At 57.8% G+C, this 22,137-nt stretch overlaps 1 protein-coding gene across 4 annotated transcripts in view; it reads right to left on the bottom strand.

Moving 5' to 3' along the window:
* Positions 1 to 2,001: 2,001 nt before the first annotated feature.
* ZNF710 (zinc finger protein 710) overlaps positions 2,002 to 22,137 on the bottom strand; it is a 68,848-nt gene continuing 48,712 nt past the window's right edge. For 3 of the 4 annotated variants that reach the window (XM_042940985.1, XM_042940984.1, XM_042940983.1), the window contains exons 2-5: positions 11,939 to 13,433; positions 8,087 to 8,278; positions 7,433 to 7,607; positions 2,002 to 3,854 (exon numbers count right to left, since the gene is read on the bottom strand). In XM_042940985.1, the coding sequence (XP_042796919.1) occupies positions 3,688 to 3,854; positions 7,433 to 7,607; positions 8,087 to 8,278; positions 11,939 to 13,405 (2,001 nt within the window). In that variant the 5' untranslated portion in view covers positions 13,406 to 13,433 and the 3' untranslated portion in view covers positions 2,002 to 3,687. Of the gene's footprint in view, positions 3,855 to 7,432; positions 7,608 to 8,086; positions 8,279 to 11,938; positions 13,708 to 22,137 lie in introns of those variants that run through there. The other variant, XM_042940982.1, reaches the window with a different exon arrangement.

Below are 22,137 nucleotides of genomic sequence, written 5' to 3' on the forward strand. Positions count from 1 at the left end.
CCCGGCCAGCCGCTGGGCCTGTGGTGTGCAGGCCTGAAATTACCAAACGCGATCCGGTTCCTATATGCTGATCTCCACTTGGGGATCGTTACCACTTCCTGGTAGATTCTGGTTACGTTGCCATTGATTGATCGATTGATTTTTTTGCTTGGTTAGTTTTAACCTCCTAAAAATCTTGAGACCTCTTTCTTTACCCTTTGCTTGGTCCTCAGAATGGGTTCCACGCAGCGGTGGCTTCACGGCCCTCTGCACGGCTGCCTGGGGCTGGGGGCTGGGACTGTGAATGGAGGTCCCGTGTAGTCTAGGCCCATCGGGGTCCCTAACTTGGGTTCCTCCTCGCCATTCTTTGGCAAAACCAGAAAAGTAAGATGGAAAGTTGCAGTAAAGCAAAACAGATCCAACTTGAAGGGCTATCTTTTTGTGCAGGGAATATATTCTACTTTTGGTGTCTCGATGCCCGGGGCGGGGAAGAGTTGTGCCATTTTCACCTGATCTAACAGATACTTGGCGACCCAAAGTCCATTTCCCCAGTTTCCAGGGTTGGGGGCGGGGGAGACTCTCATGGCTCTTGAAACTGGACAGCTGGGACCCTCGGTAGCTCGGAGATGGGTTCCAACCGCCCCTCACCCTGGTGGCCTCCGTGTATTTGAAGGACCGCACGTCTGCAGTAATCATACTGAACTCCCAGGGCTGTGGGAAGAAAAGCTGGGCTCTGCTTGAGGGCCCAACTCCTGGGGCAAAGCTCAAGGTTTCCGGCCCCTTCTTGCCCGTCAGTAGGAAGGGCTGGCAGCCTCGGAGGCGCAGTCTGGCGTCGTGAGCTGGCTTCTGTCCTGGTACCCTGTCGGTGGGTCAAGAGGAGAAGCGGCTTTTCTCTGCAAGTGGTGGGAATTCTGGGGCCTTGGCCGCAGCCCTCCTCTCTTGGGCTTGGAGCGGCTCCCCGTAGGCGCCTGGCCCTGCAGGTGGCCATTCCAATGCCAAGGATGGTCTGAAGGATGGTCTGCGTTTCTTCCCCTCCTCGGAGAGCAAGCGATGGATGCCCTGCTGTGTGGGGCAGGGCAGCTTTGTTGGGAGTTCCTTCTGGGGGAGGGGTGAGGACCAAGTCCCCAAGAACCACCGGAAGAAGCACTCACAGTCACCTCGCTAAAGAATATTCATTTATTTATAATTATTGCTAAGTAAACTTCTCTCTTAAACGGGAACATAAAAACACAGTAGGGCTTTGCACAAGTGGAATTTCTAAACAGTTGGTTTGTATACACGTCAAAATAAGTTAGAATGGAATTCGTCCAGGAGTTTCCAAGTCACCCAAGAGGCCGCACGCCTCTCTTGAGAGGTTGGGGAGGGGTGAGGACAGGAGCCTTGCCGAGACCACCCCCCAGCTCAAATTGTTTAAGTTGTGCTGTTTCTTTCTCTTAGCTTTGCCTGGGTCCAAGGCACAGGGCAGGGGGCGTTCAAGTATTGAACCTCGCAGAGGGCCGAGCTGATGGCAGGGCTGGGGGAGGAAAGGAGAGCCCTGCCCTGGGGGCCAGACCGTCTCCCTTGGGTTTCCAAGACCAAGGCCACTGTGCTGGCAGGAAAGAGGAGGAGGAGGAGGAGGAGAAGGAGGAGGTACAGGGTTCTTTTTGGTACCAGGGGAGAAAGACATTGTGGGAAGAGGTAGTTTGCAGGGGGTGATGCTTCTGCTCAGCAGGAGAAAATGTCTTCTACAGTGACGGGGTCACTGCCACCTGAGGGTCATCATGGCGGGCACCTGGGGGGCTGGGGGGGGGCCTCGGGGTTCTGGAGGGGAAAAGGCTCCTTTGAGCCCCCAGTCCTCTCGTTTGTTGCCTCTTAGCATGAGCTTAAGCAGAGAAGGAAGGGGCACCTGGCTGCCTGATCCCGAGGCCACCTTGTCCTCCCCTCAGTCCTGATCACAGCCACCCTGAAGCCTGGCTTGGTCCTTCACTAAGGGTACAGCTTTGGGGGTAGTCAGCTGCATTTCAAACTGGTCCCCCCCCCCCCCCCCCCGGCTGTTCCCCCTCCTTTCCTGGTTTCCGGGCCGAAGTTGGTGGCTTCACCTCCTTCGTGCCTTTGGGGACAGCCCTGCCTGCCCCCTCTCCACTGAGGCCTCAGGAGGCGAGTGGGCAGGAGTCCGGGTGCCCTAGCATTCCTGAATGTACTATTTCATGCCCTGGGCCTGTCTTCGGTTCCCGGGGCAGGAGCTGGCGTGGGGACAGAGGCGATGAGAGTAGGCAAGCAAGGGAGGGAGCTGTCGGCTGAGCAGAATCGAGCAGCCTTGGCCGCTGAGGTGGGTGGTGCAGAGCGAGTCACTGGCTGGAGAGGCCGGGCAGGGGCGGAGGGCCTGCCCAGCTCTGCGTCCTGCCTCTCGCCAGGGCCCGAGGCTCCCTGCCAACCCCCCTCCGCGCCGGAGTCCTGCCTGGCGGGCCACCGGAGCTCGGGGAGGCGTGAAGCGCTCACGGCACACAAGGGAGCTTCCATTTGGAAAAAGAAAATGATCTCCAGCAGAAAGAATAGGTGACAGAGTTGGAAAGGAAAAAAAATAATAAATTACCTTCAAAATACCCCTTTTGCTCAAAAATTTTTTTATCTCTATGGTCTTCATTTTCTTTTTAACTATGTTGTTCTTTCTGGGAACCTGTTGAGTCTTGGCTGTCCCCATCCTCAAAATGGATACTTGTTAATAATAAAATACTCCAGCCACCCCCCAGGTGGTCCTTGGCCTCCTCTGGGGACAGCCCCTCTCAGTCCCCGTGATCCCTTCGCTGTGCCCTGCCCCTCACTCGAGGGGGCCCCCATCTGTCTCAGTGTGTGCCCAGCGAAAGGCACATCCCAGCTTTGTTCACATCGGGGGACCCTGGTGCGGGGACCAGTTCAGCACAGAACCGGATGACATTTGTTGAAATCCACTTTAGGGACACCCACTTTTAAATGGCTGGAGGGGGGCCTTCTGGGGGTTGGCTGGAGCGGGCATTCGCCGGGGGCTGGGCTACACCCTGCTTTCCTAAGGCCAGGACCGGGGCGGCATGCATGCCTGGCTGGAGGAGAGCGCGGGAGGCACCAGGAGGTAGAAGGCAGAGGGCCCTGCCTGGCTGTTTATGGACAAGGTGGGGAAGGGGGGCTCTGGGGCCTGGGCTTTTGGCGGCCCAGGGGCTGGTGAGGGATCAGGGGGGGCAGTGCTGACCAGCACAGGAGCTCACACATCCCTAGAGGCAGGAGTTGGTCCAGAGGAGAAACAAGGCAAGACTCACGTTCTCTCTTCCTCCAGTGCCGGGACCCCAGGAGGAGCGGACAGGAAGCGCATCAAACCCCTCCCCACTGGCTGCCCCAGCTCGGCTGGGCCCCTGGAGAGGCCCAAGGACCCGTGCCCCTGTGGCCTATCCCCCAACGGCCCCGATCAGCATTCCTCCCACCCTCCCACAGCAGCAGGCCAAGGAGACCCAGAGCTGGGCCTCCTGTGCTCTCCTTCCTTCCCCAGATGCCTGGGGCCTGGGCCTGGTTCACAGCTGAGGCCAGTAGTACAGTCTCCATTTGGTCTACGGGTCCCGAAGTGGTGCAAACGACTCCGTGGGAGGGGAGGGCTCGGGACAGCGGGGCAGTAGCTTTCTCAGCCGCGGGAGGTGCGCCCGCGGCACGTGGGTCTCCCCCCGCGTCCCAAGCCCTCCTCGCCCTGTGGGCGCCCGGCTTGTGCTATAGCACGTTGTAGTAGGCCATCTCCTTCATGGCCTGCTCGGTGAGGACGCTGGCCTCGGTGCTGCTGTGCACGCCAGCGTACGTATAGGCGTTCTCGAAGTCTTCCGTCTCCTGCTGGCTGTCGAGCTCCGAGGGGTCCGTGCCCGTCAGCTCCATCATGGGGTCTGCAAGAGAGGCGCGCGTGAGGCCCGGATGCCGCCTCGTGGGAAGAGCCGGGCCCTTCTACACGGAGGCAGAGGACCTTCCTACACGATTTCCTAGTCCTTGCTTCCAGAGGATTCTCAGCTGCCTCCCTTCCTGCACGGAGAGGCCCTCAGGCTCCCTGTGGCTTCTCACCTGGGTCACCAGACCTGAGCCCTAAAGTTGTGTGGGTGGGTGCAGGGCTGGCCTTGAACTTTTCTTTGTCATGCCTCTCTTGCCCCTCCTAGGGGGTCCTCTGCAGGATGTCTTGGCCACATGCGAGCCTGCTGCTCTCTGTCATATTTCTGCAACACCACTCGCTTAGCACGAACTGCACGCGTGGTACTTCTCACGAATACTCCCAGCAACCCCGTGTAGGAGGTCAAAAGGAAGTTCAGAGAGGTTAATCAACTTGCCAAAGGGCACCCAGCAAAAGCACTGTTGTTTTGTTTGTTTATTTTTGAGCGAACGAGACTGCGAGCGGGGGAGGGGCAGAGACAGAGGGAGACGCAGAATCCGAAGCAGGCTCCAGGCTGTCGGCACAGAGCCCGACGCGGGGCTCGAACTCACAGTGAGATCATGACCTGAGCCGGAGTCAGACGCTTAACCGACTGAGCCATCCAGGTGCCCGAAAGCACCGTTGTTTTGATCCACTGTTCTGCTCTGCCTCAAATGGCGGGAGGGAGGGGCGCCTGGGTACCCCAGGTACAACAATCAAAAATGTCTCCAGACTCAGCCAAACGTCGGCAGACTCACCCCCAGTGGAGAACCAATGGTGTGAGGGTAACCTCACCCCTTACCGACAAGCGGTTCAGGAATGAATTCAGGCCAGTGAATCACGAGGAAAGGCCTGTGTGTGAAATCTCTGAAGTCACCCAATTCTCACTGGTTTCCTAGAGCAAAAGGGAAGAGGCTCTTACTCTCCCCACTGGTTGTGCACAAGGAAGCACACTGCCCTGACGACTGTTGGCAGCCATTTTGTGACCATGAGGAAAATCACAGCTAATGCCTCAAACAGACGGAGGGAGCCTCCCCGCCCCGTGTCATTATTATGGGGCCGAATCAGCCAGCTCTGAAGAAGGCCAGCCTGAGTGTGCGTGTGTGTACGTGCACCCAGAGCATCTGACACACTGTGAGTCTTCCTGACTGTCAAGCCTGAGCTTCTCAGATCAAGGTTATACGCGAGAGGCAGGCTGGCTTGCGTCCCAGCCATTCCGGTGTCAATCACCTTACTCCCTGGTACAGCCAGCAAGAAAGCCGTCCTGCACATTCCTGGTGACTGACCTCACGGGACACAGCCTGTGCCTTCACCACCCCCTGGGGACAAGGTGTGCAGAGACCTCTGTTTCCAACGCGAAGAGTTCTTCTCCGCTCCCTCCCGGTAGGTTAGATGCATGGCAGGTCTGCGGGGGGCAGGGGCTCTCAAACTCTACCGCACAGAGAATTATCTCAAGTGCTTTAAAGTGCTGGCGCACCTGGGTGGCTCAGTCCATTGAGCGTCTGACTTCGGCTCAGGTCATGATCTCACAGTTTGTCAGTTCGAGCCCCGCGTCGGGCTCTGTGCGGATATCTCGGAGCCCGGAGCCTCCTTCAGATTCTGTGTCTCCCTCTGTCTCTCTGCCTCTCCCCTGCTTCTGCTCTCTCTCTCATAAATAAATAAACATTAAAAAAAAAAAACCAAAAAAAAAACCAGTCTATAAAGTGCCTTAAAGTGCCGATCCTAGGCCATATGCCAGATCAATTACATCTGAATCTCTGGGGTTGCGACTCTGGCATCAGCATTTAAAAAATTCCCCGGGTGCTTCCAATGTGCAGCCAAGTTTGAGTGCCAGTCCTTTTAGAGTCTAGATCGAAGGTTCTCAAAGGGAGGTCCCTGATCAGCAGCCTCGGTATCCCCTGAGAACTTGCTGGAAATGCAAATTCTGCAGCATGACCCAGACGTACAGATGCAGACACGCTGGGGGTGGAGCCCAGCCAGGTGTTTTACAAGCTTCCAAGCGATTCCAGTGAATACTAATGTCTGAAACCACCACCCTAGCTCCTTGCTTCTGAAACCCCACCGTGCAAACAAACCGCCCTGAGATCTTTTTGGAAATGCAGATTCTGACTCAGCAGATCTGGGGTAGGGCTGAGTCTGCAGTTCTAGCGGGATCCCAGGCGATGCCCACCCGTATTGTCGGTTCTCGTACCACACTTTGCGTAGGAAGGGGCTACAGAGGGCACCGGTCTGCAGCCAACAGGGTTTCATCCTTGCCCCCAAGAACAGAAAACTGAGGACGCCTGTTTCTGCCAGAAAACCCAGGCCACTCCCTGGTTAGCTGCTGCAAAACCGAATCGGGATTATTGCAGGCACCCCCCAGCATCTGACGGACTGCTCGTGAGTTAAGTCCGGGCAAGTCAACTCACCCCTTCTTGTCCAGGCTTGTTCCCGGCTACCTTGTCTCAGAAGGTGCACCACAGAGTCAAACAGCTCCTGACTGTACAAGGAACCTCCCTGAAACGCCATCTCTTGCTTCCGTAGAACGTCTAAAGTGCCTCCTCCCCTCAGTAAGGCCCGAGAGACTAATGTTTTCCACTACTGACAAGTGTTGAGGGGAGAGGCTATCACTAACCTTACGGATTGGACAACAAAGAGCCTACGAAACCTCCACCCAGCGCAGGGGTGAGGCCCCTTACCTGAGTACGTGGGCTACATTCTCTTTGGCAAGCACTACGGGAGTGTGATGGAGCGCATTACACTCTTTGCCTTGGCTGCTGGGATGCTCAGAGCTCCCCAGGGATGTCCACTGACCCTCCCGTGGTACATCTGGAATTGTGACCTCACCTGGCTTCCCTCATCTTTCCAGCGGCTATTTTCCCTTTTGTTAATTTCTTCCCCCTCCATTTATTTTAAATGTCATCTTCTAGTCGTCCACATAAAAGTGCCTGTCACCTCCTGTGTGTTGTGATCTTGCATGAGTTACCTAACTGCTCTGTCCTCCAGTCCCTGCATCTCAAAAATGGGGATAATAACAGAGCCAACCTCACCGTGAGGACCATGTGAGTTAATAAAGGCCTGGCACACAGTTAGCACTCGATCAATATTACTTATTATTTTTGGGGTGCCTGGGTGACTCAGCCGGTTAAGCGTCCGACTTCGGCTCAGGTCACGACCTCACGGTGCGTGGGTTCGAGCCCCGCGTCGGGCTCTGTGCTGACAGCTAGCTCAGAGCCTGGAGGCTGTCTTTGGATTCTGTGTCTCCCTCTCTCTCTCTCTCTGTCCCTCCCGTGCTTTCTCTTTCTCTCTCTCAAAAATAAATAAAACGTAAAAAAAAAAAAAAAGATTATTTATTCGTATTTATTATTGTTTATGTGGGCCCACTTAAGTCCTCTGAAGAATACATAAATATCCCATCATTATCACCGTGACGACCTTCCAGGGTGCCTCCTCCCTAGACCTGAGCGCATCCCAGTGAGGCCTCTGGCCTGGCCGGCCTCCCCACGCCCCTAACCGGCCAGGAGGCTCCTGAGTGTGCCGTGACAGCGCTGCTCCCGCTCCGTCCGCTGCGCGTGGCCCACCCACCTTGGCTGTCCAGGCCGATGTCCATGACACCATGCTTGACCTTCATGTGCCGGCTCAGGTTGCCCTTGAGGTTAAACTTGCTGGAGCAGTAGGGGCACTTGAAGGGCTTGCTGCCCGCGTGCAGGTGCATGTGGCCCAGCAGGTTGTACATGCGGTTGAAGGACTTCCCACACACCTGGAACACACCGACTCCTGAGCCCTCGGGGAGCCCGCCGTCCCCGAACCCCCTGCCCGCTCCCGCCTCCCCAGCGCAGCCGGAGTCCCCATCGCTATGCACGGCACTCACTCTGTCCTTTTCCCCTGTGACCCCAGGGGCCTGTGAGACAGAGTGGAAGCCGCTCCTTGCTGGTCACTGTGCCACCCTCCCTGGGCTGGGGTTACCAGAAGCCCAGGGCCCGGCTCTCCGACCACACAGAGTCCCACGCCTGGGCTCTTTCCCTGGGGCTGTGCGGGGACCTTCACCCTCTCCCCAGCTTTGAAAAAAATACAACCGCGGCAGCTTGTAGGCTCTGAACCCTGGCATTTTCACCCCAAGCTGGGCTCCCCTGCTCGTGCTGGCCAGGCCAGCTCTGAGTGGGTCTCAGCTGCGGCCGTCGTGCTGACTCTGGGCCGCCCGTGGGGACATCCCGCCTTGGGGCCCCGACAGCCTGGTACCTTGCATTTGAATGGCTTCACAGGCGAGTGTACAATCATGTGCGTCTTGAGGGTCTGCTTCTGCACGAAGGTCTTGAAGCAGATGTGGCACTGGTAGGGCCGGACGCTGGTATGGATCAGCATGTGTCGCTTCATGTTTGCCTGCAGGGTGAACTCCCGGCCGCACACCTCGCACTTGAACTCCTTCACGCCCTGGCAGGGGGTGGGAGGAAGGGGTGATGGTCAGGGCCACACGACGGGCACAGCCTCTGGAAGTGTGTGTGTGTGTGTGTGTGTGTGGACCATAGTGTCTGAGTGAAATGACTTCCTGGGGGTGTTCTGAACAGGGACCATGTGTTTAAAGTGGGGGAATGTTGGGGCAGGGCCACTTACTCCAGGAAGTCCTCCAGTCATAGGCAGAGACTGGCTGGGCCTCATGGTTCCTGCCCACACACCCGCTGTCTCCCGCTCACCTTGGCAGGTGTACCTGTAGGTTTGCACCAGCACACCAAGGCGAATGTGTTCATTCATTCATTCGTTCATTCATTCATTCATTCATCCAGCAACTATTCCCTGGGCACCTGCTACAAGCCAGCATCACACACGCCAGGCACCAGGGACCTGTGGCCAAGAAGGCAGCCGTAGCCTGGTGGACTGTCCTCAGGTCAGGAGCATGTGTATGCGTCTTCCCCCTCAGTCCCATCCTTTAGTGGTCTTTCTGGTTCACGGACCCCTTTGAGAATATGATTAAAAGCATGGACGCTCCAGGAAAAATGACACTCGAACCTGAATACAAGAATTCCCAAACCTCTGGAGCCCATCCACTTGACCCCATGAGAGTTCTGCAAGCTTCCCTGGTGATAAGAACCACCTGAAGTTCTCGTTACCCATACAGCCTCTCAGGAGACTCCTCCCTGGAGATCCCGATCCAGTGGGCCCAGGAATTTTTAGTCTCAGCAGGTCCCCCAAGTGATTCCCATCACTGAAGGAGTTTGGGACGCTCGGCCCCAGGAGACAAAAATTCCAGGGGAAAACCCTCTGGTTTGACTGTCAACATGGTCTTTCGTGGTCTGGAGGTGACCCCCAGTGCGGGACAGGGTGCTGTGGGCACAGGGGGTCTGATGTATTGTCCGGGGAGGAAAGGACAAAAGTTGGGGGCTCATCTCTTTGCTGAGTCAGTAACTTAGAAGATCCCCAGTAGGACAGACACATGTCTGTGGTCACAGCTGCTGTCCCAAGTGCTTATTGGGGACAAAGTTTCGTATCATAATGTAACGGTGCCTGTGTCTCTTTCCTTTAGCAGATGGGGACACGTCATATCGCGGGTATGCTTGCTGGACACGCTGAAGAGGTGTCTGACCACCAGGGGGCCCTGCCCCGGGGCCGCCTCCCGCCAAAGTGCATGTTGCACACGTTGTGCAAATTCACGCCGATGACAGAGCTATGTGCGACTTTCTTAGCCTTTGCTTCTTGTTTTCAGTTTTGCTTCACAGTATTATTTCTCTTTGGACGCTTTGCAGACTCGTGGGGGTTTTCGGTAGAGGAGAAAGACGGTACGAACGGGGCACGAGTGCGTATCACTCTCACCCTCACCCCTGCTCTGCTTTTCAGGCTGAGCTCAGACTCAGCTTCAGAGTCCTTCTTAACACGACACTTCTGCAGCCCTACCAGCTGACTGGGGGGGGGGGGGGAACAGCTGCCATAAAACCTACAAATCATCTCCGCGCCGGTAGAAAACGTTCCCGGGGCAGGGAAGGCCTGACAGGCCCTCACTCCCGCACTCACTGCCGTGTGCACAGGAGAGGTGAGGACACAGGCTGGCCCTGGAGGGTCCCTAAGGCTGCCACGAGGGAAGGTGGGAGCTGTGCGCACATTCAGCGTCAAAGCGTGAAGCTGGTCGGATGTGGGGTAGAAACGATGGGGCAGCCTAAGTGCCAGAGAGGGGCTGGGGGACCCGAGAGGCCTCGTTCCGTCTGCCTGGACAGGAGGACCTCTGGGAGGGGGGGCAGTGGCTGAAGGGACGGGAAGGGCGGCAGGGGACAATGGGTCAAAGTTCTGTCTAAGGTTCATAGTGGAGCAGGACAGCGTGTTCCATCTTCTAGCCCCACAAACCACTCTGCCTCGTTTGGCCATACTGGACTTCTCCGCAACAAGTATTTCCCCTTACGTCTGCTCTCTTTTCAAACGAAATGTATTTTGGGGCACCTGGGTGGCTCCGTCGGTTAAGCGTCTGACTCTTGGTTTCAGCTCAGGTTATGATCTCACGGTTTCACGGGTTTGAGTCCCGCGCAGGGGGGGGGCCACGTAGGGCGGCTCAAAGCCACACTCTGGGGGCCAAGCCTCCGGCTCAGGAAGCAGGATGCTAGGTTCCGGGGCCCGGTCTGGGAAGGGGTGGGGGTGGTCTCAGCTCTGGCTGAGAGTGGAGCCTGCTTGGGATTCTGTCTCGCTTTCTCTCTGCCCCTCCCCCACTCATGCTGTCTCTGTTGCTCTCAAAATAAATAAACTAAGAAAGAAAGAAAGAAAGAAAGAAAGAAAGAAAGAAAGAAAGAAAGAAAATTAAACTTTTCCTAAAGGGAAGGCACAGGTTTTGATACACTTTTGTAATTACAAGGAGAAAGGAAACCCTCTGTATTTCTGTCATGTCCGTTGCCTTGGGGCCTCCTGGCCTCGACCCTCCAGTCTAAAATAGGAAGGAAGGGCAGGCTGCTTCAGTGATTCTCCAACTGTGTTCCCTGGGGCCTGCAGGGGTTCCTCAAATATTGCATTCAAAAATTTTTATTTTATTTACTTTTTTAAAACGTTTATTTATCTTAATTTTTTTTAACGTTTATTTATTTTTGAGAGAGGGAGCAGGTGAGAGTGGGGGAGGGGCGGAGAGAGGGAGGCAGAGGCTCTGAAGCAGGCTCCATGCTGTGGGCACAGAGTATCCTCAGTGGGGGGTTTTTCCACAAACCCGGGGATCATGACCTGAGCTAAAATCAAGAGCTGGATGCTTAACCGACTGAGCCACTCAGGCGCTCCCAAAAATGTTTATTTTTGAGAGAGAGAGAGAGAGAGCGAGCGAGCATTAGCAGGGGAGGGGCAGAGAGAGAGGGACAGAGGATCTGAAGCGGGCTCCACGCTGACAGCAGAGAGCCCAATTCTGGGCTCCAACCCGTGAACCATGAAACCATGGCCCGAGCCAAAGCTGGCTGCTCAGCGGACTCAGCCACCCAGGTGCCCCTCACTCAAAACTTTACAAAGTAAGTTTTGCTATTAAAAAACCCCCTAATTTCAATTGTATTTTTTCTAATACTCATCCAAATAAACACGGAACTACAAACATAAGAAAAGTTCATCCGCGTAGCATCTAAATTAGCACCTAGATGATCTCAAGCACTATTTTATAAGCACCGGGTGGAAGACCTACCGGAGGGACCTCAGATCTGGGGCAGGGCCCTGGGGGGGTGAGGGGTCCTGGGAAGGAGAGGGGAGGGGCCCTGCGAGGGAGGGGATGGGTCCTGGAGGGTAAGGGGGGAGGCGCCCTGCGGGGGAGAGGGGCGGGGCCCCGGGAGGGTGAGGGATGGGTCCTGGAGGGTAAGGGGGGAGGCGCCCTGCGGGGGAGAGGGGCGGGGCCCTGGGGGGGTAAGGGCGGGGCCCTAGGGGGCAAGGGGGGAGGAGCCCTGCGGGGGAGAGGGGCGGGGCCCTGGGGGTGGGGGCGGGGCCCTAGGGGGCAAGGGGGGAGGCGCCCTGCGGGGGAGAGGGGCGGGGCCCTGGGAGGGTGGGGGAGGGGCTCTAGGGGGCAAGGGGGGAGGAGCCCTGGGGGAGAGGGGCGGGGCCCCGGGCGGCGAGGGGGCGGGGCCCCGGGGGGAGGCGCCAGCCGGCCGGCCCTACCTTGTGGGTGAGGGAGTGCTGCTTGAGGTGGTGGATCTGGCTGAACTCCATGCCGCACTCCGTGCACACGAAGGGCCGCACGTTCTGGTGCTTGAGCATGTGGTTCTGCAGCTGGCTGCGGTAGTGGAAGGACTTGTCGCACTCGAGGCACTGGTAGAGGGTGGGGCCCTGGTGGGAGGCCAGGTGGCGCTTGAGCTGGGTCAGGGTGGAGAAGTCCAGGCCGCACTCGACGCAGACGTGGCAGCGGCCGCTCTCGTGCTTCACTTCGTGGGCCTTGAGCTCGCTGGGGTAGGCGAAGCCGCGGCCGCAGAAGTGGCAGCTGTACGGCTTGACCTCGGAGTGCAGCAGCATGTGGCGCTTGAGGTGGCTGGTCTGCGTGAAGGCCTTCTGGCACACCTGGCACTTGTGGGGCCGGGTGCCCTGGTGCGTCAGCAGGTGCGTCTGCAGGTGGCTGGGCTGCTTGAAGAGCTTGCTGCAGTGCGGGCACGAGTGCGGCTTGATGCCGTTGTGACCCAGGATGTGCGTCACCAGGTTGTACTTGGACGTGTAGGACTTCTCGCACATGCGGCACTGCCAGCGCTTCTGGCGGTCACCCGCCTCCACCAGGTAGGAGTCGTCGATCTGCACGTTGATGTCCAGCCGGTCCAGCTGGGCCTTCTTGTGGCGCTCCGCCGTCGAGCCCGCCGAGTCGGCCTCGAACTCGCCCGCCTCCTGCCACACGAAGCCCTGCTCCGGCTTCACGGGCTCCGGGGATTCCATGGTGGGGGCCTCGGGGTCGCTCAGGGGGGCCAGGTGGGGCGGCTCGAAGCCACACTCCACGGGCAGGGCCTCCGGCCCCGGCAGCGCCATGCCGGCTTCGGAGAAGCCGTCCCGGGCCGGGTCTGGGAAGTGGGGGTCGTAGGGGGCCGCGTCCAGCTCCGGCCTCGGGGCTCGGGGCAGGTGCCGCAGCGTCCGGGGCTTGCGGCTGAAGGCGCTGAGGTCGATCATCTTGACGGCGCTGCTCTGCACCAGGGGCTCGCAGCCGCCACTGGCCGCCTCGGCAGGGGCCTCCCCTGGGCCTGCATCCTTGTCGTCACCAGGCACGGACACCTCGTAGACCTCCTGCTCCTCCTCCTCCTCCTCCTCCACCTTCTCGAACTTGACCTTGGGCACCAGCCGCACAGGCGGTCGCGTCTTCCGCCGGGTGTGCTTCTCGAAGGCCGCCTCCACCTCCAGCACCTCCTCTTCCGCCGGCTCCTCCAGGGCCCGCCCGTTGCAGGCCAGCTGGTAGATGTCGGGGCCCGGGGGCCCGGGCTCCCCAATGGCCGGCCCGGACAGCTCAGGCCCCAGGTCCGGGTAGAAGGCTTCGGGGCTTATGGTGGCTCCAAAGAGCTCATTTTCCGAGACCAGGCCCAGCACGGCGGCCTGAGCCAAGGACAGCACCACCACGGCATCCGTCTGTGTCCCTGAGTCCATGAAGCCCTCCATCCCGGGGCGGCTGGCTAGGAGGGCATCGCTGCGGGAAGAGAAGGGAACGTTAATGGCGCACACACAACACGCAGACACGCATTCGGCCAGCGCTTGGCTGATCCGGGGTGCGTCTGTCCCTGACGTCTTTCTCCTCCTGCCCTGGGAACAGGACACACTTGCAATTACCGGGAGCAAGGACACCCTCCGCATATCTGACCATCTTCTCCATCCCCCTGTGGGATCCTGGGTAAGCCCTGCCCCCTTGTTGGCCTCGGTCTTCCCACCTGCCACAGGAGGGTTGAATTCCCTCTTAAAGTAGGTTCCCCATAATGTCTTTCCAAGAGCAGCTCAAAAATCGGATTCAAAATCGCAGAAAGTAAAGTTCTATTTTAAAGTTTATTTATCATGGGAGCGAGCAAGAGAAGGGGAGGGGCAGAGAGAAGAGAGAGAGAATCCCAAGCAGGCTCCGCGCTGTCAGCATAGGGCCCCCGGAGGGCCTGGATCCCACCTACGGTGAGATCATGACCTGAGGGTTATCAAGATTCTGACGCTTAACTGAGCCACCCAGGGGCCCCCCCTCTATTTTAAAAATCAATTTTGGAAAACCCATCTCCCTACATGTAACATATACCTCATTCCAACACATTCTGTAGCTTCACTGGCTTTGTTGCCAAGGCAATTAATTTCGCACAGACCCTCAGACTGTACAGTGAGGTGTTAAACAGCTGTCACCATTTGTAATGGCTTGACCATATGAGTGAGGTGCTTTGGTTAAAAAGAAAGAAAGAAAGAAAAAATAAATAAATAAGGAGCCGAGGTCGATCTGTCTTCCAAGCCTGATGCTATAAGACTGTGTCTGTCACGACAGGTTACTGTTCTGGATTAGCTAAGTATAATACATTCAGATATCCAAATGTATGCCAATTAAAAATACAGCTTTTGGGGTGCCTGGGTGGCTCCGTCGGTTAAGCGTTGGACTTGGGGTCAGGTCATGATCTCGCGGTTCAGGGGTTTGAGCCCCAAATGGGGTTCTGTGCTGACAGCCCAGAGCCTGGAGACAGTTTCAGATGCTGTGTCTCCCTCCCTCTCTGCTCCTCCCCCCACTCGCCCTCTGTCTCCAAAATAAATAGACATTAAAAATTTTTTTTTTTTAAATACAGCTTTTATCTGATTTGTACAACTGGAACCTCATGTGAGATCTGATTTGAAGGAAGGGCCTCGTGATGGCTAACATGTTTGAGAGAAGGTCTGAGGAGCCAGCTCCCAGGTTCCCAGGCATGCTCTCTGACCTACCGGGTCCTTTCACAGAAGCCAAGGCACCCACCTGCCCGGTCCAGACCCCGGGTGCGCTGGCCTTCCTAGGGACGGAGTAGCCGGCCTTGCACAGGGTTCTCGCACCCGCACCCGTGCTGAGCACCCAGCCCCTCCCGCCGGCCTCCCAGGCTTTCCTCAAATTCCACCTGTTCCTGGGACTTCCCGGCCCTCCCCGCCCACCCTGGCGCCCTCTCCGGGCCTCCCCAGGACCAGGATGTGTGCCCCGGATGTGGGAGGGCACGGTTAGAACGCCCACCCCGCTCAGCGCCTGCTCCAGGCGAAGGGGAAAGACATTCCTGGGGTGGCTCCCGCCTGCCTTGCCTGGTCTGGTCTCAGGGTCACGGTCAGGCGCATGGCGCGGGCTGCGGCCTTTCCTCAGGAAGCCGGCTCTGAGCCTGGTGTCTCCCTCCCCCCACAGGCCGGTGCAGCTTCCCCTTCCTGAAGCGGGCTAAAAATAAAATACCCCAGACAGGAATTTAGCTTCCTTGAAACAGACACTACAGATTAAACTATTAATCTTCAAGGAAGGCTCTCGTGGAAGGGGTCAGATGACCAGAACCTGACACGGGATTCAGGGTCCACCTGGAACAGGCTGGAGGGGCTACACCTGATTCAGCCCACCCCCCACTTCCCCTGCTGGAAAGAGCACGGAAATGGGAGGTCAGGCAGCTCGGCCCCAAGTCCTAGCTCTGTCACTTACAAGTGACAAGAGTCACTCTGAGGAGAGTCACTTCAAAGTCACCTCTGCACCTCAGTTTCCCCATCTAAAAAATGGGAATGGAAACACCTACCCCTGCGAGGAAGGATTGCAAGGGCCCAGGTCATAACCCGGTGAAGGGGGATCAGGTAATTATAAAGCCCTCACCAAATGTAAACAATTAACTTCGTTATTTGCCCAGACCTCTGGAAGGAGATTTTCCTGCCGGTAAGGCCACAGAGCCTAGAGATTTCTCCATTCCAGGGCCCCAAATTCTGCCAAGGTTGGGGTGTTTCTGGGACAAGAACTCATTCATTCCAGGAACTAAGAACTCATTCGTTTTCTAGCGCGACAAAAACTTTGCTAAATCCCTGCTATGGGTTGGGCCTTGCGCTCAGACATTCGAGGGAGGCGAGGCAGGGTCCTGCCCTCAAGGAGTCCTCAGAGGAGACCACTGTGCCCCCTCGGGCCACCCGGTGGGGCAGTATCCTTGCCTCTGCTCTCGGTGGCCAGTGTGACACAACTCCAGGTGATAGCCTTCACGTTGTGGGTTTGAGCGAACCACAAACGCAGCACTTTTTCTAGACTGCCCTGAAGTCAGGGCCAGCGGAGGGAGGAACCCATCCCCAGCAGCGGAGCCTACGCTAGGTTTGGAGTTCAAATTCGCATTTTGCCCTTTTCTCGCTGGGGCAGATCCCACAGTGTCCCGAGCCTCAGATTCATTGCTGTGGAGGGGACGCAGTGCCTGGCCGTGGGGTGGTAAGGACAGGTGAGGACGTCACTGCAAATGTTCGTTCCCTCGGGGCGCCCGGGCGGCTCAGTCGCTTGAGTGTCTGACTCTTGATTTCGGCTCAGGTCGCGAACCCGCGAACCCGGAGTCACGGGCTCGAGCCCTGTGTTGGGCTCCGTGCTGATGGCATAGAGCCTGCTTGGGATTCTCTCTTTCCTGCTCTCTCTGCCCCTCCCCTGCCTGCACTTGCTCACATGCTCTCTCTCAGAATAAATACACTTAAAAAAATAATTTAAAAAAATGTTAGTTTTCTCTTTGTCTTCCTCCCCTCAATCCCAAAGCTGGCACCCTCCCTTCCTGGCAACCTCAAGGGACCTGGGGAGCGGGAGCAAAGAAATCCTCACTCTGGCGGCAGAGGAGCCGTGGGAAGCTGGAGCTCAGGTCTGGTGTGGTCCCCCCCGAGGGGCGGGTCACCGTACAGGTGACCATCCTGTTAGGAGTGACCTTTAAGACTGAAAGGGGCCACTCCTAAGGATCACCCCAGCCCCCGACCAGGCCGGCGTCCCCTTCCCGGGGGAGCAGGCAGTTTTGACTTTGGGGCTGGACTCCAGGTTTCTGTGACAGGAGCCCATGCCTGGGTGTAAAAGGGGACCTGCTCAGGGGTCTGTGCCCAAGCGGGGCGGGACGCAGAGGGGCCAAAGAGCCACAAATGTGGGCAAAAGGGCTACAGGTCTGGCTTTGCTGAGCGCTCAGAAGGTCCCAGGTGAGTCATTTAATCCGAAAAACCACCCCATGGGGAGTGGGCGTGGGGGTCGCGTGCCCTTCGTTTCACAGCCCAGGAACCCTGCGCCTAAGTCACATGCTTAGCGTCCTGTCGGGGCACAGCTGGGTCTGCGGGCAGGCCTGTGGGCCCTCCAGCCCGGCCCCATCCGGGCCCGGCGCGCCCAGCTCGGTTCCTTTGCCTGTGCACCCTGGCAGGTGGCGTCAGGGGTGTGGGCCTGGCCGCAGCTCCCGGGTGCTGCCCTGGGGTCCTCAGGTCCCGGGGAGACAGCAGGTGCTCATGGGCCCCGGGCAAACTACGACTGGGAAGCCTCGGGGCTATTCCTGTCTGGCTGCTCCGGGGTCCCCTCTAGGGCGGCCAGGGGCCCCTACCGGTCTGCACCCCGACCGCACTTCCTCCTGGAGTCCGCACGAGCCCCGTGCCCGCCTGGCCAGGCCGACCCCTGCCTTCCACGTACACGGGACAGACACTTGCCTGAGCAGAACACATACCACCCTGCGCATGCGCGTGCGGGTTGCGCAGGGGCCCCGTGTGCGGAGACAGAGGCCCCGAGAAAGGAGACAGATGGTATCTGATCCCCCTGCATTTCACGTGCGTGTTCCGTCTGCCACCCAGAGAAACGGGTAGTTGGGCAGGCGGGGGCTCTGCAACCCAGTGTCACTACTTCTCCTCCTCCTGGGCCACCTTTTAGGTCTCCCCTCCGCACACACTGGCTCCGGCCCTTGTGTTTAGGCCCCAGCTTGAGGCTACCCAGGGCGGGAGCAGAGCCTGCCAGGTGCGCACCACCTGGGAGCCAGGCACCTCCCCCAACCCAGGCCCCTTGTGTCATCTGCCTGGAGCCCCCTGGTGGCGCTCCCCTCTCAGGGCAAGGCCTTTGCCCCACCACTCGTGCCGGGGCTCAGAACAAAAGCTCACCAGTGTCCAAGAGAGAGGGGAACTGGGACCTTCGCGGGCTCTCCACAGCCTGCTAGGAGGAGAGGGGCATCCATCCGGGCAGGATGGAGTTCAGCCTCCTGCCAGGGTACCCTTGGTTCCCCAGGGTGCAGAGAAAGGACATGGCTCCGGCAGGGAAACGAAGGGGAGGGAATAGCTTAAACCCTGGAGCTGGGAGTGGGGGGAAGGGAGGCCACAGCAGAAGTGGGGAGGCCGAGGAGGTGAGAGGGGAGAGAAAGGGGGAGGGAAGAGTGGGAGAGGGAGACTTAGAGGGGGAGAGGGGAAGAGGGGGAGGGAGAGAGGGAGAGATGGAGAGAGGGAAGGAGGGGAAGGGAGAGAGGGGGAGAGGGGAGGGATGAGGAAGTTGGGGGAAAGGGGAGGGAGAGGCTGTGGAGGTCAAGAAACAAAAGCAGAGGAAGGAGAGGGAAGGAGCAGTCCTATTTCCCAGGGCACCAGCCCCCTGGGGAGGGCCCTAAGCCACACCCCTGTGGCCCAGCAGGAGGCCTTCTCCAGCCAGACAGGGACCCGTGCCCCCCACCCCCCCAGAGCGCTGTCCCTGCTGTCCCTTCACCTACTGGGTACTACAATGGTCCCTATAAACACGGACACTCTTGTCAAATGCATTAATGAGGGACTTGCTGTGTGACCCCGGACAAGTCACCTGACCGCACAGGGTTTCGGTTTCCTCATCTGTCAAAAGGGCACAAGTGGCTCGTTGGAACCTTGAGCATGGGTTAATCCTTGGCCTACCTGCCCGTCACCCAGCATCACCGCTGCATTTCTTCTCCCCACACTGCTCTGAAAGCACCTTTCCTGTCAGGGAGTCCCCTGCCCTGTGCACATTCCCCTCTGAGAGCAGGAGAGGGCTGGGGCACTTGGGGTGGCCAGTGTCCCCAAAACACAGACTGTGGGGCGGAGTTCGGGGGGAAGATGTGGGAGGCCTGGACTGGCTTGGGGCTGCTGGGATAGGAGCCTCTGAAGGAAGTGACCACCGGCTTATTCTCGGACTAAATTCTACCACCGGGACATCGTCTCAAAATCCAACTGCCGACTAGGAATACCCTGGGCCTTCTGCCATCCCAGCCTTGGGATGTCCCCACGCGCCCACGGTCAGTTCACTTTGATGACCGACCACCCGTGGAGGGTCTAGTAGGTGTCAGGACCTGTGCCCTGACCCGCGCTCCACAGAGCTCTGGGCTTCTGCTGGGAGGGCGAGTTTACCCCTGACCCCTTCATGTTGGCCTTGAATCACCAGGTGGCCCAGAGGCAAAGTCTCCAGTCCTGCCATGGAACCACTGACCCAGTTACAGCTACTGGGGACCCACAAGGTGCTGGGTACCAGTCTCGGTTGTAGGGATACTGTCGACAGCAAAATGAAGTTCCCGCCCGCGAGGAGCTGCCCTGGGCGGGCTCTCTGGGTTGGGGGGTGCAGCCCTGGGGGTGGGGCCCTGGGGAGACAGTTCGGGGGCCAGTAGAGAACAGAGGATGGTCTCACTCCCATCGGGCATTCCCACCCCATGGCATCCGGCTCCGGCTTCTCTTTCTGCCCCCGTCACCAGCTGTACTGCTGGGGCTCTATGTGCGTCTGGGCCCCTGGGTCCAGAGAGGCTGAGCCTGGCGTGTGCGCGGCAGGTGGCTTCTCCAGGGAGGGCGATCCCAGGTGTAAGCACTCATGGACTTCAACTTGTGGCAAAACCGCCCTCCATTTCCCCGGCCGTCTCCCTCACTGAAGACTTAAAGGTAAATCCGCTCACGTCCCCAGAAAGGAAGAGGAAGCAGAAGCCAGAGCTGGAGTCTTGTGCAAACCTCGGGGCTCCTTGCCACAGTCTCACTTCTGCCAGCCCCGGGCCTCACTGGACTCAGCAGCGTGAGGCCCGCAATGAGGGAGCAGACAGGGGGGTGGGGTGCGGCGGCCAAGGGGGAAGTGTGTGAGTCTCCCTTTGTCTCAGCTTCCCCTTTTCTCCGTGGACAGATTTGCTGAGCCCGCCTCCAGGAGTCAGAGTGGCTGGGCCACCAACACAGTGCCACCGGCCCACAAACCGCACGTACAGCGTGCCCGACCACTTCTTTTTACAGATGAGGAAAGGGAGGCCCAGGGAAGGGACTGGTCCAAGGTCACACAGTGAGAGGGCAAGGCAAAGACAGGTTGTGGCCCCAAGCCCACCCTCAGCCATGTGGCCTATAGGATAAAGTCCTCATGCCTTAGCTGAGTGCTCGGTGCTGTCCCCAGCCAGGCTCTGCCTGACCCTCCACTAAATCTTCCCGTACCTCTGCAGTGTGCACAAACACCTGTTTCCTACCTCAGGGCTTTTGCACAGGCTGACCCCTCTGCCAGGCCTGCCCTTCCCCTGCACTGAGTGAAAACCCCCTCATCCTTTAAGGTTCATCGCAGGCACCGCCTCCGGGGAAGCATTCCTCAGCCTGTGGGGCAGGGCGAGGGCCTCTTCCACAGCCTGAGACCCTCAGGTTAATTTTACTGTACATTTGGCCAGGCCGCGGTGCCCCGCTGTTTGGTCAAACACCCGTCTAGATGTTGCAGGGAACTATCCTGTGGGTATCATTAACATCGTACAACCAGTTTACTTTAAGCAAATCGGACTGCCCTCCGTAATGGGGGCAGGTCTCATCTGGTCAGCTGAAGCCTTAGGAGAACATCGGAGGTTTCCCAGAGAAGAAGGAATTCTGCCTCAAGACGGAATCCTGGAAATCCTGCCCAAGTTTCCAGCTTGCCAGTCTGCCCTGCAGATTTCGGACTTGCCAGCCCCCACAATTGGGTGAGCCAATTCCTTAAAATAAATCCCTCTCTCTCTTTGTATATATATATATATATATCCATCCTACTGGTTCTGTTTCTCTGGAAAAGTCTATACGATCACGCTGATTCATAACTGTATGTTTATGATCATCTCCCCTACCAGACAGCCCACCCAGAGGACAGTGACGGTGGGGGAACACGGTGGGCCCAGTGGGGGAGAGTGCTGACAGAAAGACACTGGGGTAGGCAGGCCAGGAGGAAAGAGCCCACGGTCACTGAGGGCTCTGGAATGAACGAATGAAGGAATGAGTGGGACCTGGGTGAAATCCTTGCCAGAGTTCCACAGATGCTTTGCTCTTCTCTGCCTCTATACCTGCCTCAACCTCAGGACAATCCTGCCTCTTCCACAGGGGGGGCCTCCAGGCTGCACAGAGGAGGCCTTGCTCAGAGTCCCCAGGGGTTCAGGCCCAGGAGCTCTGAGTAATTCTTACCTGGGACACCCTCGCAGGCAGGACAGTTCCTCCTGCAGACCTGTGGCAGCAAGGCCTGGTCTGAAAGCCCTTCCCTGTTTGGCCTCCCAGGCCTGGGGGCACCCAGACGCACCCACCTTGGGAGCCACACCTCTGCTTTACAAGCTGAGGGCTGAGGAGGGCCTGGCTGCCCTAGAGTGGCCACTGTGTGAGGCCCCCTCCTCCAGGGAGGCCACAGGGATCCCTAAATTCAAGAAAACAAGGGATGGAGCCCCTGTGGCAAGAGGGACAACCTTGGGCCCACTGTATCTGTGTGACCTCTCTGCCTCAAACTCTCCCAAGGGCAAACATCCTGGTTTCACAGGGTTCAAAGGCATCGTTTGATTAAGAGTGCCGGTGCCCGGGCCTTGGGTATCTGGGAATGGGGCCCGGGGAGCTATTTTTTTTTTTAAGTTTGTTTGTTTATTTATTTATGTATTTATTATTGTTACATTTTTTTTTAGAGAGAGAGAGAGATACAGTGTGAGCTGGGGAGGGGTAGAGAGAGAGGGAGACACAGAATCTGAAACACACCCCAGCTTCCGAGCTGTCAGCACAGAGCCCGACGCGGGGCTCGAACCCACGAACCGCGAGATCACGACCTGGGCCGAAGTCGGATGCTTAACCGACTGAGCCATCCAGGCGCCCCTATTTATTTATTTTTAATAATTGCTACATCCAACGTGGGGCTCGAACTCATGACCCAGAGATGTCGCAGGCTCTTCTGACTGAGCCAGCCAGGCGCCCACCCTACCTTACTTATATGTAGAATTTAAGAAACACAACAAAGGGGGCAAAGGAGAAACAAAAAGAGAGAGAGACAGAAACCAAGAAACAGACTTCACGCTAGAGAACACACTGCGGGTCACCAGAGGGGAGGGGGATGGGAGGGATGGGGAAACAGGGGATGGGGACTAAGGAGGGCACTTGTGATGGGCGCGGGTGATGTATGGAGGTGTTGAATCACCGTATCGTGCACCTGAAACTAACGCGACACTGTATGTTAACTGTACTGGAATTAAAACAAACAG

Source organism: Panthera leo, chromosome B3, assembly GCF_018350215.1.
Source record: "Panthera leo isolate Ple1 chromosome B3, P.leo_Ple1_pat1.1, whole genome shotgun sequence".
Taxonomy (NCBI): Eukaryota; Metazoa; Chordata; class Mammalia; order Carnivora; family Felidae; genus Panthera; species Panthera leo.